The sequence below is a fragment of the Dryobates pubescens genome, chromosome 4 (genome assembly GCF_014839835.1).
Source record: "Dryobates pubescens isolate bDryPub1 chromosome 4, bDryPub1.pri, whole genome shotgun sequence".
Classification (NCBI taxonomy): Eukaryota; Metazoa; Chordata; class Aves; order Piciformes; family Picidae; genus Dryobates; species Dryobates pubescens.
The window spans coordinates 845323-863695 of NC_071615.1; the positions used below are offsets into that span (position 1 = coordinate 845323).

The following is an 18373-nucleotide window of genomic DNA, read 5'->3' on the forward strand; positions in this document are numbered from 1 at the left end:
TCATGGTGCTGAGCCAGGGAGCAGAGCCTGCAGGGCATGGACCCATCTGCACCCAGCCCCCGCCGAGTGCCCCCAGCCCCAACACCTGCAGCAGGCAGTGACAGATTGGCAGCTTTAAATCTGAATTTCCTTGCTTTGGGCACTTTTAAATTAAAGTGGTAATGTGCTTTAAATCCTGTTTCCCTGCTTTTTCACTACACTCTTCAATCCTTTCCTCCAGAAACTAATCAAGATGTCTCAGGCTCACTCACAGCCTCTGCTCAGCCACCTTCCCTGGTAACTTATTCCATATGTCTGTGATCCTTTGCAAGACACAGCTCCAACTTCATTCTCTATTTGCTTCCAGTTGCCCAGCCTGCTGCTGCACCCCCAGTGCTTGACTCTCCCCTCACCTCCTCACTGCATCTCCAGCAGGGGTAATTATTTGCACAGAACCCCAGGTTATCAAGCTGCCAAGTGGCCTACCCAGTCCTCTGGCTCATGGACACACAGAGTGCCAGACTGCTCTGGGTGGGAAGGGATCTTTAAAGCTCACCTTGTCCACCCCTCTGCAGTCAGCAGGGACATCTGCAACCAGAGTAGGCTGCTCAGAGCCCCAACCAACCTGCCCTGGAATGGGCAGGCACTTGCTGCAGCTCAGGGCAGCTTTGCACAGCCAGGAGCTGCTTCCAGCAGGCACAAGCTGATGGGCAGAGCTCCTGCCAAGGGCTGGGCTGCAGAGAGCCTCTGCCTGAGACTTGCTCCTCTGCACACCAAGGGCACTGCCACAGCTTGTGCCCCACCTTGGGGTGCAGCCAGTCAGGGGTGGCACTGGTGGGGAGGAGCAGATGCTCAGCTGCCCACCCAGGGCTTGCATCCCGTGGGCAGCATCTGCAGGAGAAAGCTGAAGGATCACCAGGGCCAAGCCTCCTCTTCACTGCCTGGCATCTAAGGAGGACTCTGTCCCTTCTGCCTTTGATTCTGATCTGTGTGCTCCTGAATCCAGTTCTAGAACCCAGCTCCTGAATCTGGTCCCTGTCTGCTGCTGATCCCCTCTGGGGCTGCTCTTCTGCAGGCTCTCAGCCCCAGGGCTCTCAGCCTTTCCTCCTCCCAGAGCTGCTCCAGGCCCCTCAGCACCTCCACAGCCTCCCCTGGACTCTCCAGCAGTTCCCTGCCTCTCCTGAACTGGGGAGCCCAGCGCTGGACACAAGGCTCCAGATGTGGCCTCACTAGCACAGAGGGGTGGAGAACCTCCTTCAGCCTGCTGCCCATGCTCTTCTTCATGCACCCCAGGACCCCAGTGGCCTTCTTGGCCAGGAGGGCACACTGCTGGTCATGGGGAACTGCCAGGTCCTTCCCCTCGGAGCTGCTCTCCAGCAGGTGCACTGCTGCAGGGAGGTTATTCCTGCCCTGCTGCTTGCCTGGCTCCTGCTGGAGACACAACACTTTGCATCTTCCAAGCTCCAAGCAATCAGAGTGAGAGAGTCACAGCCAACCCGACAGAGGCATCAACTGCCTGAGCACTGCTGAGGCAGCTCAGCCACGCAGATGTCTGTTTGCAGCACTTATTTCCCAACAAGCTGCTGGCTCACACAAAGGGACCCCTCTTCTGTTGCCTCTCCAGAAGCATCTCTCTTTACATCCTGCACTAATGGATGATTAGCAACATCAAACATATAGATTGAGTCATGCAATTATGCCTTTTAGGAAGTCAGCAGTGTTTGAGAGCAGCCCAGTGCCTGCTGCCAATCAAACCCCAGAAGCAGATCCTGCCTCTGCTCCTCTCCTCCTGCAAGAACCCAGCTAGGATTATCTTACTCCTCATGCTCTGCCCCCCCACTAAGCAAGCCCTGCCAGCCCACACAAGCCATAAAGCAGGAGCTGGATGTCACCCTGGGGGGAGGATCAGGCTGGGGACAGTAAGGCTGCCTTACCCCAGCACAGAGCTGGGTGATGCTGCTCAGATGCTTCAACAGCCATCATCTGGTTAAGACTATGGGAGGAGGAAATGGGACCATGCTGAGGATGCTGCTGAGCATCAGGAGCAGTGCTCACCTCCTAAGCACAAGAGATCAACAGGGGGACACCAGACATGGCCTCTGATGAGGCCACATCTTGAGCACTGGGTTCAGTTTTGAGCTCCTCACTCCAAGAAGGACACTGAGGTGCTGGAGCAGAGGACAATGAAGCTGGGGAAAGGTCTGGAGAACAGATCCAGTGAGGAGCAGCTGAGGAACTGGAGCTGTTCAGTTCCTAAAGAAAGGAGGCTCAGAGGAGACCTCCTGGCTCTTTACAGCTCCCTGAAAGGAGGCTGGAGTGAGGTGGGGTCTGCCTTCTACCCTGTGACAAGTGATAGGACAAGAGTAAGCAGCCTCAAGTTGCACCAGGGGAGGTTTAGGTTGGACATGAGGAGCAATTTCTTCACTGAAAGGGCTTTCAAAGACTGGCCCAGGCTGCCAGTTGAAGCCCCATGCCTGGAGGTGTTTTAAAGACACCCAGCTGTGGTGCTGAGGGACATGGTTTAGCAGCAGACTTGGCAGAGTTACGAGAATGGTTGGAGTGGATGATCTGAAGGTCTTTCCCTCTGACTCTCAGGCATCCTCCAAGGAAAGCCAGACCAGAAGAATCCCCAGAGAGCCGTGTGGGAAGGCAAAGCTTACCTGCTGTGCAAAGACACAACCATGGCCAGCCCCACCCCTGGGAAAGGCCTCCCTCAGCCCCCCTTTGTGCACATGGCAAAGCTGCTGCCCAGCCCAGGGGAGCAATCCAAGCTGCCCTGTGAGCAGGTGCATCTGCACTCCAGAGGAGAGCTCAGCTTCACGCTCTGCTCTTGCTTCCTGGGGCCTGCAAGCATCATTACCCTGGCCCAGAAGGAGAGGTACACGTGTTTGGGCCCCAGCACATTAAAGATGCCATCAATCACCAACTTCCCCTTGCTTGTGCAGATTCTCCTTTAATGACCTTTCCATGTTTCCCTCTCCCATGCCTGCTGGTTATATATCAGTAACCCAGACAGGCAGGGGGCTCAGGGGGCAGCATCTCTTCTGCGTGGGGCTCCCCATAAAGCAGTGGGAGAGTTATTGCCCTCCAGATAACAGCCAGCAGCAGCACGGAGAGCACAGTAACAGAGATGTTTGAGTCTCCCTTTACAACCCATCTGTCCCATAACTCAGAGGCTGTATCACAGATCAGCAGGAGCAGAGCAAAGCTCAGACTGCCAGCCCAGCCCAAAGGGAAAGCAGGATGCAAGCTTGGTGATCATCTAACCTGCTGAGGAAGAGGGCTGCCCCCCTCCACCTCCTGTCCTGGGCCTGCCATAAATAGAGTCAGAGAACTGTCTGGGTTGGGAAAGATTTCATGGAGTCCAACCAGCAACCCAACACCACCATGGCCACTAAACCTCCCACCAGCCCAGGTTGCTTGAATACAGAATACAGAATTAACCAGGTTGGAAAAGACCTTTGGGATCATCCAGTCCAACCTCTCACCCAGCACCAACTGATCAACTCAACCATGGCACCGAGTGCCTCAGCCAGGCTCTTCCTAAACACCTCCAGGGATGGGGACTCCACCACCTCCCTAGGCAGCACATCCCAATCTCTCTTGCTGGGAAGAATTTCTTCCTCACATCCAGCCCAAACCTTCCTGGCACAGCTTGAGACTGTGTCCTCTTGTTCTGGTGCTGGGTGCCTGGGAGAAGAGACCAACCCCCACCTGGCTACAACCTCCCTTCAGGTAGAGAGCAAGAAGATCTCCCCTGAGCCTCCTCTTCTCCAGGCTAAGCAACCCCAGCTCCCTCAGCCTCTCCTCACAGGGCTGTGATCCAGACCCCTCCAACCTGGCCTTGAACACCTCCAGGGAGGGGGCAGCCACAACCCCCCTGGGCAACCTGTGCCAGCATCTCACCACCCCCACTGGAAAGAATTTCTTCCTCACCTCCAATCTAAATCTCTTCTCTTCCAGCTCAGAGCCATTGCCTCTTGTCCTGTCACTACAACCCCTTGTAAGAAGTCCCTCTCCAGCTTTCCTGTAGCCCCTTTCAGCTACTCCTGTGTTCGTCCTCCTGCTTCTGCTAAGCTGAAAGCTTCAGCAAGCCAGAGCATGAAGCGCTCCCTGCTACAGGACTCTTCCTTGCCCCACAGGACTCCAAGGCCTTGCACCAGGAGCAGGATTTCTGCTAGGATGAGACACCCCTGTGGCTGCCACCTCAGAACAGGCAGCAGCAGAAGAGTGGAGATCTACTCACTGCTCCCAGCATGATCCTGAAGATCAGCCACCGAAAGCCCCAGAGGACGATGCGGGAGGGAGGAGAGTGCTGGGGCAGGCGGGAGAGGCTCCAGAGAGGGCAGAGGAATATCCCCAGGAACCCTGTTTCCAGCAGCTGGGATTCCCATCCTGTTGGGCCAACATGGGAGAAAACAAGAAAGGAAAAACAGTTACTGCACCAAGCCCCAGGAGTCATCCTCCCAGAGTTCAAACACTCAAAAAGAAAAGGGAAAGAAGCAAACAAAACCCAAACCAAAAGAACCAACCCAACAAACCCAACCCAAACCAAAAGAACCAACCCAACAAACCCAACCCAAACCAAAAGAACCAAACCAACAAACCCAACCCAACCCAAAAGAACCAAACCAACAAACCCAAACCAAACCAAAAGAACCAAACCAACAAACCCAACCCAAACCAAAAGAACCAAACCAACAAACCCAAACCAAAAAGAACCAAACCAACAAACCCAAACCAAACCAACAAACCCAACCCAACAAACCCAACCCAACAAACCCAACCCAACAAACCCAAACCAAACCAAAAGAACCAAACCAACAAACCCAAACCAAAAAGAACCAACCCAACAAACCCAACCCAAACCAAAAGAACCAACCCAACAAACCCAAACCAAACCAAAAGAACCAAACCAACAAACCCAACCCAAACCAAAAGAACCAAACCAACAAACCCAAACCAAAAAGAACCAACCCAACAAACCCAACCCAAACCAAAAGAACCAACCCAACAAACCCAACCCAAACCAAAAGAACCAAACCAACAAACCCAACCCAAACCAAAAGAACCAAACCAACAAACCCAAACCAAAAAGAACCAAACCAACAAACCCAACCCAAACCAAAAGAACCAAACCAACAAACCCAACCCAAACCAAAAGAACCAAACCAACAAACCCAAACCAAACCAAAAGAACCAAACCAACAAACCCAAACCAAACCAACAAACCCAACCCAACAAACCCAAACCAACAAACCCAAACCAAACAAAAAGAACCAAACAAACCCAAACCAACCCAACAAACCCAAACCAAACCAACAAACCCAACCCAACAAACCCAAACCAAAAAGAACCAAACCAAACCAACAAACCCAAACCAAACCAAAAGAACCAAACTAACAAACCCAACCCAACTCCCTAAACAAAGCCACCACCCCCTCCCCAAACACAATCAAACAAGCAAAAAGCCTACCACAAAACACACACAAAACAACCCAGAAGAAAAATCAGCCAAACCTAACCCAAGCCAAAGCCTTGGACTAGTTTGTCAGTTTCTTTTGAGGGGACTCAGGGAGCAGCTCTGCCCAACACACCCTGCACAATGGGAGCTCAGATGCTTCAAGATCCAGCTGTGCCTCTGTTTCTGGAAGCTAAAACTGCACTTTGAAGCCAGATAATCAATGGCACATTGGTGGGGACAGCTCCCTCCAGGGATGGGAACTCCACTGCTGCCCTGGGCAGCCTGGTCCAGACCTCGGCAACACTTTGGGGAAGAAGCTGTTCCTCATGTCCAACCCAAACCTCTCCTAATGCAACTTGAGACCATTTCATAGAATCATACAATCAACCAGGCTGGAAGAGACCTCAGAGATCATCAAGCCCAACCTATTACCTAACCCCTCACACCTCCTGACAGCTAACCCATGGCTCCAAGTGCCACATCCAAGCCTTTTCTGAGCACCTCCAGGGATGGGGACTCCACCACCTCCCTTCTTGCCCTGTCACTTATTCCCTGGGAGCAGAGACCAACCCCCACCTGGCTCCAACCTCCTCTCAGGGAGCTGTAGAAAGTGAGAAGGAGGTCTCAGATTTGGTCCATGACATCTCCCTTCTTCACCCAGTTCAGACAGGTGGGGAAACTCCAACCAGAGGCATGTCTTTCATCCAACTGTACACCCTCAGAAGCCTTTTCAAACCCAAGGTCTGATATTGCCACACAAGCAACACCACATTGAACAGGATCTCAAGCAGCAGTCATGCAACCTCCTTTTCATCTACCTTAATAAGCACCAAGTCCCCTAAATCAAAACATCACTTTTATTATCCCCCCCCCCCCAATTGTTATTGTCCACCCAACAGCTATTAAAAACATCTCCCCTCTCCCTCCATGCCCTCTGTGGCTTCTCCAACAGCTACCCCAACTGCCCCAGAAGCAGCTCCTGGGAGAGGAGCAGCAGGAGATATTGTTGTGACAGCAGCTGCAGCAGGGAAGCAATGGCTGATAGAAAATGTGAAAGGTTAATTGTAGCTAAACCCAGGCACAAGCAGCAGCTCTGGGTCTAACTGGCACCGAAATGGTTGTATATCTCCTGTGCCTCTGCCCGCACAAGAATCCCACTGTTAGCAGCGCTTTCATATGGTAATGCCTGGCTTCCCCTGCAGACGTATAGGATGTGTGCTGGGTGGCTGAGCAGGGAGGCTCGCAGGGCTCGGGGCTGCGCTGGCCACCACAGCAGTGACAGCCACTCTGTGGAGCCCTCTGCCTGCCCAAAGGCACGGGAAGAAGGGAGACAGGCTGATGGGGTGGGAGAGAAACGAAAGCAGCTGGGATGGAAAGAACAATCCCATGAAACGGAGACCAAGAGACACAAACCAGTGTGGAGCCCAGCCCCCGATGGCAGTGATGGCACCACTGGCACCACTGGTGCTGGGGGCAGGCACTGGGCAAGACCAAGGATGGACTCAGCAGCAGATGGGAACCAGATCCAGGAGCTGGGCTCTGGAACTGCATTCAGCAACACACAGATCAGGATCAGAGGCAGAAGGGACAGAGTCCCCCTGGGACAGCAGCCAGTGAGGAAGAGGCTTGGCCCTGGTGATGTCTCAGCTTGATCCTGAAGATGCTGCCCATGGGATGCAAGCCCTGGGTGGGCAGCTGAGGGTCACCTGTCCTGGCTGCTCCTCCCCACCAGTGCCACCCCTGACTGGCTGCACCCCAAGGTGGGGCACAAGCTGTGGCAGTGCCCTTGGTGTGCAGAGGAGCAAGTCTCAGGCAGAGGCTCTCTGCAGCCCAGCCCTTGGCAGGAGCTCTGTCCATCATCTTGTGCCTGCTAGAAGCAGCTCCTGGCTGTGCAAAGCTGCCCTGAGCTGCAGCAAGTGCCTGAGCTGAGCAGAGCCTGAGCTGGGGAGTGACAGCCCCAGCAGAATCAGATCTGCTCTAGCTCAAAGCTGGACACAGACAAACATCTCAGTGTCTCCAAGTGACCTTTACCTCCCTATGTGTGCATCTCCCTCTGCCAGCAGCTTCGCCTCTGGGGCATCACTTTTAGCTCCATGTTTAAACCGGGCTGCTGGGGAGGTGCCTGTGTGCGTGGAGGGAAGGGGCACAGAGCCCCCTGGGCCCGGGCAGAGCCGGCCGGGAGCGTGTGGGGGCGCGCGTGCCCCCAGCCCAGGCCGCCGCTGGCCCCAAGCACCACGAGTTCAGCCTGCACCTGTGCTCCTTGTTCCAAAGGGACGAGTTTGGGGCCTGGCACCGCCACCCCCGGCTGCCAGCGAGTCGTGCCAGCCAGGGGGCCAGCCCTGCTGGGAGGGGAGGCCTGGGGCAGATCCTGCTGCCAGCTGTTGGCAGCAACCTCTGCAGCGACCCCTTGCTGACGACGGGGCTGGCAGAGGCTGCAGCTCAGCCAGCACCAAACAGGGCTGCACTGCAAGCGCAGCCAAGGACAAACCCGGGTCACAGCACGGCTTCAGAAGTCTCTGCTTAAAGCTCCTCACCTCGTGGTTCAATCCTGCCCAGCTCTGGCAGCTCTGCCCCCAGCAGTGGCCACATCTGCCCCCGGCAATGGCCACATCTGCCAGTGGAGGCGAGGTGCTGAGCTTTGCTCCTGACCCTCGCAGCGAGTTCCTGCTAAAAGCCAAGCCTGGAGCTGCAGATAGCCATGGAGAGCCTCTGATTTATTAACAACCCTCTTCCTGACGGGCTCAGTCCCCACAGCTGGTAATGTGGTCATGCAGATCGATTCTCCACGCCAGCACACATCACCCAAGCACTCACACACCCTGCCCTCGGCGCTGCAAGCTCCTCTCCAGCCTCGCAGAACCGATTCAATTGGGAAAGATCTCGGAGATCATCAAGTCCAACCATCAGCTTCCAGCAGCAGCTTGTCCTGGACCCTTCTCTCGGGCAGCCCTGCTGCTCCTGACCCAGTGCCAAAGCTGTCACCACTTGCCTCTTCCCCACTGAGCGTGGATCTCACCCTGACTCTTCCAGGGTTCAAGCCTTGACCCTACCTTCGAAGCAAGACAAGGCAGCAGGGCTGTCTGTTTCCCAGTGAAGCTCACAGCTAAACCGTGAGGAGCCTGAAGGCTGTGGCCACGCTGCTGGACATCACAACTGCGTCCACGGCGTAGCAGGGGGAGCTGAGCTCTGCCCCAGACCACATTCACTTGATTGTAAGTTGATAAGAGGAAGATTAGGAGATCCATCAACGGCAACCTCAGCCACCAACAACCAAACAGTTGTTCCTCTCCACCCCTGAAAAGCCTCAGACTCCAAATGCGAGCTTAGGCAGGTCTGAGGCTGTAACCGTGTGTCTGCTGAGCGCTGCTCAAGTTTGAGCCTTGCCACCCTCCGTGACACCACTGCTGAGGCTCCCAGAGCCCAAACACACTGCAGCACCAACAGGGGAGCTGCCAGGGAAGACCTCAGGCACCTGGCTGGCCTGTGCAGCTAAGTAAGAACAGGATTCTATCGTTTCTGACTTGTTCCCCTCTCTTGGAGTCAGGTGGGCAGCGCTGAGGAGAGGCATTTGTGGAGGAGATGGATTGATCCATGCAGCAGTGCCAGGCAAAGCAGCCCAGCACAACATCTTCCACCTCCACAGAACATACTGGGAACCACATCCCAAACCCTCCTCTGAGCTGCAGAAATCCTCACTCCTGACATGTTTAGGACACTTCTAGCTCAGCAAAAACATGGACATGCAGAAACTCAACTCTTTGACCTGGGGCAGTCTAGAGAAGGAATCAAGTGATCCCCTGGTTTAGTGCTGAGGGATTCACAGGTTGGTTTGGCTTGGAAGGGACCTCCAAGATCATCCAGCTCCAAGCCCCCTGGCATTGGCAGGGACACCTTCCACTAGCCCAGGGTTGCTCAAGGCCTCATCCAACCTTGAGGGGAGGGCAGGTTCTGGGCATTGTGAGCTTTAGGAGAAGCCATGGGAGCAGCCACAGAGTGTGGCACACACCAAGGAACCATTGGCAATATGGCAAACCAAAGCACCAGCACCAAACCAGCCTGCCAGGTACAGCAACACTTCCCCATCCCAGCATTCTGGCAGTGAAAATCATGGTGGGCAGCAAGTTCTGCATGGCACAGCAATGTGCCCTGGGGGCCAAGAAGGCCAATGGGGCCCTGGGCTTTATTAAGAAGAGTGTGCACAGCAGATCCAGGGAAGTTCTCCTCCCCCTCTGCTCTGCCCTCCTGAGACCTCATCTGGAGTACTGCCTCCAGTTCTGGGCTCCCCAGTTCGAGAGGGACAGGGATCTGCTGGAGAGGGTCCAGCAGAGGGCTATGAGGATGATGAAGGGAGTGGAGCACTGCCTGGTGAGGAGAGGCTGAGAGCCCTGGGGGTGTTTGGTCTGGAGAAGACTGAGAGGGGATTTGATCAATGTTTATCAATATCTGAGGGCTGGGGGTCAGGAGGGAGGGGACAGGCTCTGCTCACTTGCTCCCTGGGGTAGGACAAGGAGCAATGGATGGAAGCTGCAGCACAGGAGGTTCTACCTCAACATGAGGAGGAACTTCTGCACTGTGAGGCTCCCAGAGCCCTGGAGCAGGCTGCCCAGGCTCCTTCTCGGGAGCCTTTCAAGGCCTGCCTGGATGTGTTCCTGTGTGACCTGAGCTGGATTCCGTGGCCCTGCTCCGGCAGGGGGCTTGGACTGGATGCTCTCTTTGGGTCCCTTCCACCCCCTGGCATCCCGGGAGCTGTGATTTCAGCCCCTGGTGACGCTTGGCTGCGGCAGGAGGAGGGCAGCTCCCATCCCCGCAGCACCAACCCAGGACCTGCTCTTGGGCCGGGTCCGCGCTCCGGGGGGGTCACCTCCAGGCCGGCCCCGGCGCACACTGATACTGCTGGGAAGGAAAGGGTCACGTTGTTGACCCACCTGCTCCTGTTTGCTTCACTTGGAGCTCGTCAAATTTCAGCAGCTGCAGCGCAGCACAAAGCTGCCCATTGTTATCTGCCGCGCAGCCGGAGAGGGAGCCACGGGCTGGGGGACTGCTGGGGGTGCTGTGCTGGGGGGGCTTAAGTGGGGGGGGGGGCAAGGAAGGAGGGGGGGAAAAGAGGAAATAAAAGAAAGCTGCCAGTGGTGGCTGTGCTTGCCCCCCCCCATGCCTGCCCAGGGCTTCTCACACGCTCCAAACCTGGGGGCAAAATCCAGAGCTGGGCATTTGCTAGAGGTCTTTGCTGGGGCAGAGGAGGAGGAGAGGCTGGGAGATGTTGGGGAAAAAACAGGGAAAGGGAAGGACACAAAAAACCAACCCAAAAGCTTTCCCCTATCCCTTTGCAATTGGGTTTCTTCTTGAATATTATGTAAAACACCCCCCCTGCTTAATAGCTTAACTTCCCCTATCCCTCCTGAGGGTATTCAAATGGTTTGCTTCTTGCAAGAGCCCTCCAAGAGCTTAGCTCACACAGATCCCAGGATGTGAGGGGTTGCAAGGGACCTCCAGAGACCATCCAGTCCAACCCCCCCCCCCCATCAGAGCAGGACCATAGACTCTAGTGCAGGTCGCACAGGAATGCATCCAGCTGGGTCTTGAAAGTCTCCAGAGAAGGAGAGACTTGACAGCCTCTCTGGGGAGCCTGCTCCAGCGCTCTTTTCAGCTAGGAAATTGAGCTCCACACCAAGTGCTCTCCAGAGTCAGAACTCCTTTGCTGCTGGAGAGAGGAGCGGCGAGAGCCAGCGGCGCGCGGTCCCCCCGAGCCCTCCGGCAGCCACCGCAGGCCTTGGCAGAACATCTGATGAACAGGGCTGGTGCTTAACGTGACCAAAAGAAGGGCTCTTTGCTATGAACAGGCTCCAGGAAAGTCCAGAGCAGCCCCATTATGGCTCCCTACAGGGGGGATTCTTGCTCATGGAATCTGGGTTATGGGACATTAGATCATGAGGCTTTCCAGTCTGCATCTTTATTGCTGCCCAGCAAATAGCTGATGGGGAAAGCAAGCCAGCCTGCCCAGGGGCCATGGAGGAACCACTGCAGCCCCTTCCCACCCAGCCCACTGCACCTTCAGCCTTCACAGAGCCGGGGAAGCTGGCAGAGACCTTTGAGATCACCAAGCCCAGCTGCCCACCCGGAGCTCACAGTCCACCGCTGCTGCTAACCCACTGCCACTACACCACGTCCCCAGCACCACATCCAGGTGCCTTCAAAATACCTCCAGGGATGGGGACTCCACCACCTCCCTGGGCAGCCTGGGCCAGTGCCTGAGAGCCCCTTCTGTGTTCCTCATATCCAGCCTGAACCTCCCCTGGCACAACTTGAGGCCATTTCCTCTTCTCCTGTCACTTGTTGCGTGTGAGAAGAGACCAACCCCCACCTGGCTGCAGCCTCCCATGAAGCAGCTGCAGAGGGCAGTGAGGTCTCCCCTCAGCCTGCTCTCCTGAAGACTAAACAACCCCAGGTCCCTCAGCTGCTCCTCAGGAGATTTGTGTTCGAGGCCCCTCACCAGCTTTGCTGCTTTCCCCTAGCCCAAACCAGGTCTCTGCTCACGTGGCACAGAACTGGGAGAAAGCAACGAGGCTGAGCAGAGCAAGAAGCCTTCAGCCCTGAATACAAAGTGGTCAAAGCCTAAAGAGAATAATTTTTCTTACTTTTAATGAATGCCTTTTTCTGAGTTAAAAAAACCAGCTCTCTGGCCAGAATAATTTCTTCTCCAGCAGAGACAGCTCTGGGAACTTAGGTTTGTGAATCCTCCCTCCTGCAAGCAGAAGGAGATGAACTGCCTCTCACATCTACACATCAAACCCAGATTTGCATGGCACAGAGAAATGCCTCCACACAACACTGAGAGATTTTGGAGCTCATGCAGCCTGGGCAGAGAGGAGCTGGGAGTGGACACTGCAGCTGTCTGCCCATGAATATTGTGTGTCAGCCTCCCTGGCAGCCAGAGCAGGACAGACATCCAAGACAGACCAGCTTCCACTGGAATGGGATTAACTCCTGGCCAGCCTCTCCCTCCTCCCCACCTCCCTGAAAAGCAGCATGATGCAATTCCAGCTCTGGCCTTGAAAGACCTGCTGGAAGGAAGGTGGCCACCGATGCTGGTGAGGACAGGATGCTCTGATCATGAACTGCAGCCTGTAAATACTCCCTGGGGGCTGTTCAGCTTGGAGAAGAGAAGGCTCCAGGCAGACCTCAGAGCAGCCTTCTAGCACCCAAAGGGGACTAGAGGACAGCTGGGGAGGGACTTGTAGCGATAGGATGAGGGGCAATGGTTTGAAACTAGAGCAGGGGATCTTTAGACTGGACACTAGGAAGAACTTCTTTACCATGAGGCTGGTGAGACACTGCAACAGGCTGCCCAGAGGACTCGTGCATGCCTCAGCCCTGGAAATGCTTAGGACCAGGCTGGACGAGGCTTTGAGCGACCTGGGCTGGTGGAGGTGTCCCTGCCCATGGCAATGGGTTGGAACTGGATGAGCTTTAAGCTCCCTTCCCACTGAAGCCATCCTATTGTTCTGTGAAGGCTGAAAGGAGGCTGCAGTGAGGTGGGGGCTGGCCTCATCTCTCTAGTCTCAGGTGACAGAACAAGAGGAAGGGTTAGGAGGCTTGGGCTGGAGATGAGGAAAAACCTCTGTCCTGCCAGAGGCTCAGGGACAGGCACAGGCTGCCCAGGGACGGGGAGGAGTCCCCATCCACGATGCTCAAGCAATGTGTGGACACAGCAGTGTGGGAGATGGGTTAATGGCCATGGTGGGGCTGGGCTGGTGGCTGGGCTGGGTGAGCTCTGCAGAACACCCCTGGGAAACGCTTCCCACCGCTCCCTTGCCAAAGAGAGAAGAGGAGGCTGCCCCCTCCCCTTTCTGCAGCCAACAGAACTCTTCTGGAGGCTGCTGGAAGATTTGGGAGAACGTTATCAATAACTTTTGTTCTTAAAAGTAATAAAACCACACAGAAAAAAATAATTATTAATAATAATAATAATAAAAAGAACAAAAAAAAAATTTAGCTTAAAAACTTTTAAAAGCTTCCAAGTGCTCTCCAGGGTAGTCATTAGAAACTACTTAGGTAACAGGAGGGTGATAACAGGGAGTTAATGCAGTGTTAAATGAGGCCTCCTTGCATGCAGAGCTGTAAGTGACAGAGGAATCAGCTGGGAAGATTTGTATCTCCCTTCCTCCAGGCTGCAGCTAATGGAGTTCCTGTTTGCAGCTCCGGGGGCGGCTGTCACTCCCAGGGCTCTCTGCACACTGCCTTTAATTGCCCCAGCTCCAAGTCACAAAAAACAATCTCAGCTGTCTCCAGGGGCACTCTGGGGCACCAGCACCTCTTCAAGGTGGGCAGCAAGGCCAGGAGGACGCAGGAGCACCGCTGCTCCTCACCGCTGTCTCTGCAGACGCAGTGCTGCTTCCTCCCTGGACTTGTGCTGTGAGGGAGGGGATTCTGCCCCTCTGCTCCAGCCCCACCTGCAGTGCTGGAGTCCTCAGCACAGACATGGACCTGCTGGAAGCCCTCTGCTGTGAGGCCAGGCTCAGAGACTTGGGGGTGTTCCGCCTGGAGAAGAGAAGGCTGCAGGGAGACCTCTCAGTGCTTAATGGGGACGGTCAGAAAGCTGGGGACAGGCTCCTGAGCAGGGCCTATTGGGACAGGACAAGGGGCAATGGCTTAACTACAGGGAGGAGAGTCAGCCTAGAGATGAAGAAAGAGATCTTTTGCAGAACCATTCCAGGTCAGGTTGTTTGGGGCTCTGAGCAACCTGCTCCAGCTGGAGATGTCCCTGCTGGCTGCAGGGAGGTGCACTAGGTGAGCTTTAAAGGGCCAACAAATGATGTGCAGCACAGAGAGCTTGCTAAATGTGAGATGAATGATGGCATCAGAATCATTTTGGTTGGAAAAGACCTCTAAGATCATCAAGTCCAGCCAGGCTCTAACTTGTCCAAGTCTGGTGCTAAGCCATGTCCCTCAGCACCACAGCCCTGCATCATTTAAACACCTCCAGGGATGGGCATTCAACCACCTCCCTGGGCAGCCTGTTCCAGTGCTTGAGAACCCTTCCAGTGAAGAAGTTTCCTCTAATGTCCACTCTAAATGGTGAGATGTCAAACTCAGCCAGGAACAGACACAGAAGGAAAGGAAAGGCCAAGGCCAAGCGATGCCACCATGATCAGGGCACACATCCATCAGTACCGGTGCTGCCTGAGGGCACAGCAGCATGCTCCCACTCCATCAGTTCCCAGCAGAAGAAAATAAAATGGCTTTAAAGGCTTGGCAGAAAAAAAGCCTGGAGGAGAAGAGCAATCCCTGGCTGGCAGGAGCGGCTGGGAAGCTCTCCCTGGGAAGCTGATAACCTGCCTGCTGCAGAGCTCTGCTCGCCTTTGAAGCAGTTGGCTCTGGTGCTGCTGGAAGGTGATCCATCAAGTCTTGATGGATCACTGGTTTGGATCCAATACTGTGATTCTCCCATCCTTCTGTGTGGAGGCTCAGGTATATGCTGCACATAGCAGCAGAGACCACCTACTGCCAGGTTCCCATGGCACCAGCAAAACAGGAGGGGAAATAAAAGTAAATATCACCAGCAAGGAGCTTTGGCTCCTGGGCCAAAGGAATGACGACCTGGAAGGGCTTTTCTTCCCAATTATCCTTTCTGTGCCCATCACTTTGAAGTTTGGGATGCAACAAAAAGCCAGTTGCAGCTTTCTGGTGAGTGTTTTGCAGTGGGAACTCATGCTGACCAGATGAACACAGGACGGCACAGCCAAGTGCACCGAGTCAGAAGGTTTGGGCTTGAAAGAAAAGAAGCAGACCCAGAGATGCTGAAAGGACAAGAAAGGCAAAGGCAGAACCATCAGCTCCCAAACCAGAACAGCCAGGGTTTGCCCAGGAATGGTTGCTTGCTATGCACACTCCTGCTATGGGACTGGAAAAGCCTTAGATCCACCTCCCTTAAAACCTTCTCCTTTGCACAGCCCAGAGATGGTCTGTACAGAGCTCTGCAAACACAGAGCTGTCCTCTGCAGGGAGCTCCACACAGCAATCCTGCCCCAGCAGCTGCAGCACCTTCCCTCCATGAAGCCAACCACAGAACTCTCACAACCCCTTTACTGCAGTGGATCACAGAATCATAGGGGCTGGAAGGGGCCCCTGAAGATCATCCAGTCCAACCCCCTGCCACAGCAGGTTCACCTAGAGCAGGCTGCACAGGACAGCATCCAGGCAGCTTTGGAATGACTCCAGAGATGGAGACTCCACCACCTCTCTGGGCAGCCTGCCCCAGTGCCACCTGGAAGGAGAGGCAGCTTATTCCCAGCTGCAAAGCACTCTGTGCCCTGGGAGGACACTGCAACCAAGTCTGACTTGAGGTGAAGACACCAAGGGCTCTGCAAGACAGAGCTGAGTTTGAAACACCAGACACATCCCTCTGGTGCTCATCTCTCCCAGGTTAGATTCCTTCATGCTCTGCTTTTCCTGCTTACTCTCCACCAAGAAAACCCAAGCATGCAGTGGAAAGCCAGCCACGTCCAAGCAACCTGCTGAACACATCTTATCTGCTCTGTATGGGAGAGGACCCCTGCAGTGCTGTGCCATGTGCCTGCAGAGCTAAACTGCTAGAAACAGGTGTCTGCTGGGTGTTAAATCTATCTTCAGGCTGCTTTGGCAGCTTAAGAAACCATTAGCAGCTGCTAACGTGGTTAGCATGGCAACGTGGAGCCTAACAGCTCAACCAGCCTGCTGCCTTCACCATTTCAAAACTATCATCCCACTGGAAGCAAGAACAAATTAAAGCCAAGCCCATGAGGGCACCTGGCAGGCTCTTTGCTGGCAGACAGAGAGCAGGTCTCCAAATCAAAAGCATAGCAGACAAATTCTCCCTGCTGTGTCATTCCCTCTGCTCTGGGGAGAGTGCAGCTGAGCCTCATGCAAGCACTTGGCTGAGCAGCAGTGTGAGGATGAGCCAGCATGTGCCCAGGTGGCCAAGGTGGCCACCAGCATCCTGGCTTGGATCAGCAACAGTGTGGCCAGCAGGAGCAGAGGAGTGATCATCCCCCTGTGCTCAGCACTGCTGAGGCCACACCTGGAGTCCTGGGTTCAGCTTTGGGACCCACACTCCAAGAAGGACACTGAGGGGCTGGAGCAGGTCCAAGGAACAGCAATTACCTAGGTGAAGGGTCTGGAGATCAGGGCTGGTGAGGAGCAGCTGAGAAAACTGGGGGTGTTCAGCCTGGAGGAGGCTGAGGGGAGACCTCCTTGCTTTCTACAACCCCCTGAACGTAGCCTGGTACCAGCTGGGATTTGTTCTCTTCTCCTAAGGAGCAAATGAGAGGACAAGAGGAAACGGCACCAAGCTGCACCAGGGAGATTTAGGTTGGACAGCAGGAAGAGTTTCTTCCCCAGAAGGGTTGTCAAGGCCTGGATCAGGCTGCTCAGGGCAGTGTTGGAGTCCCCATCCCTGGAGGGATTTCAAAGCTGTGCAGATGTGGTGCTGAGCTACATGGTTCAGCAGAACACTTGGCAGTGCTGGGGAACATTTGGGGTTTATCTTAAAGGTCTTTTCCAGCAGAAGTGAAGAAGACTTCCCATCCAGCTACACCACTCTGGGGCAGCCCAGGCAAGCCTAAGGAAGCCTCAGGGATGCTCAGCCTGCTGTAGTTCAGGAACGCTTCCATCCAGGCATTTTGCAACACGATGAGCTCAGGAGTGGCCACAATGACTAACAGGACCTCAACACCCACAGCTTTGACCCCCAGGCACTAAGGAAGAAAGAGGGAGCAGGAGGAAGGAAGATCAAATGAGGCTCTCAGGAAATCAGAAAGCTGCTTGCCAAAACCCCTCTGATTTGAGCAGGACCTGGTGGGCAACGTAGGAGGGAGCAGCAGATTTGGGGCAGCTAAGGGACAAACAGCAAATCCTCTGTGCTAGGAGGTTGTTCTCTCCCTGCACAGTGCAGAGAGATGAGCAAACAGCACACACAAGCAGAAATGCTGCTGGTCACAGACCTGAACTATCAACCAAGGTCTCCAAGCCCTGAAATCTCCCTGTGGATACAGAGAGATGGACTGCAGCAGCTACCATCTGATTGAGCGCTGGAACAGCTGAACGAGCACCCAAGGCACCGGAGATGAGGAACAAGAAAGGAAAGCACAAGTATTTCACCATGATTACTGTCAGCAGCAGCAAATGGATCTGCAAGACATCCACTGAGTGATCAACTTGTCTCCAGGAAACCTCAACCAGATCTACCTGCTGTGGTGGAAGTGCTGCCAGGTGCCAAAGCAGCAGCAGGAAAACCCACCCGTGGCAGAAGCTGCTGTCCTAACCCAGCGCTGGGCACTCACATAGAAGGCCACAAGTGTCCTTGGGACAGCTTCCACCAGCCCAGGTTGCTCAAGGCCTCATCCAGCACCTCCAGGGAGGGGGCACCCACAGCCTCCCTGGGCAGCCTGTGCCAGTGTCTCACCACCCTCACTGCAAAGAATTTCTTCTGAATCTCCAGTCCAAACCTGCCCTCCTCAAGCTTCAATCCATTCCCTCTCCTCCTAGCACTACAAGCCTGTGTAAAAAGTCCCTTCCTGGCTTTCTGGGTACCCTTCAGGTACTGGCAGGCTGCTACTAGGTCTCCCTGGAGCCTTCTCCTTTCCAGGCTGAGCACCCCCAGCTCTCTCAGCCTGTCCCAACAGCAGAGGAGCTTCAGTTCTCTGATCTGGCCCTGCTCCATCAGGTCCCTGTCCCTCCTGTGCTGAGGGCTCCAGAGCTGGATGGAGCACTGAGCTGAGGTCTCACCAGAGCAGAGGAGCAGGACTTGATGCTCTTAGAGAGCTTCTCCAACTGAACCAATTCTTTTTGAGTCTGTAAACCAGAGATGCTCAGCAGCCACCCAGAGCAGCTTCTACCCACCTCAAACACAAGCACACAGACACCAAAGATAACCACCTACGAAATACCAGCACT

The 18373-nt window shown here is 54.8% G+C and overlaps 1 protein-coding gene across 1 annotated transcript in view; it reads right to left on the reverse strand.

The window, feature by feature from the left end:
* LOC128897203 (lipase maturation factor 1-like) overlaps positions 1-18373 on the reverse strand; it is a 75008-nt gene that overhangs the window by 15320 nt on the left and 41315 nt on the right. The window contains exon 3 of the mRNA XM_054161298.1: positions 4226-4374. Coding sequence (XP_054017273.1) covers positions 4226-4374 — 149 coding nt within the window. The remainder of the gene's footprint in view (positions 1-4225; positions 4375-18373) is intronic.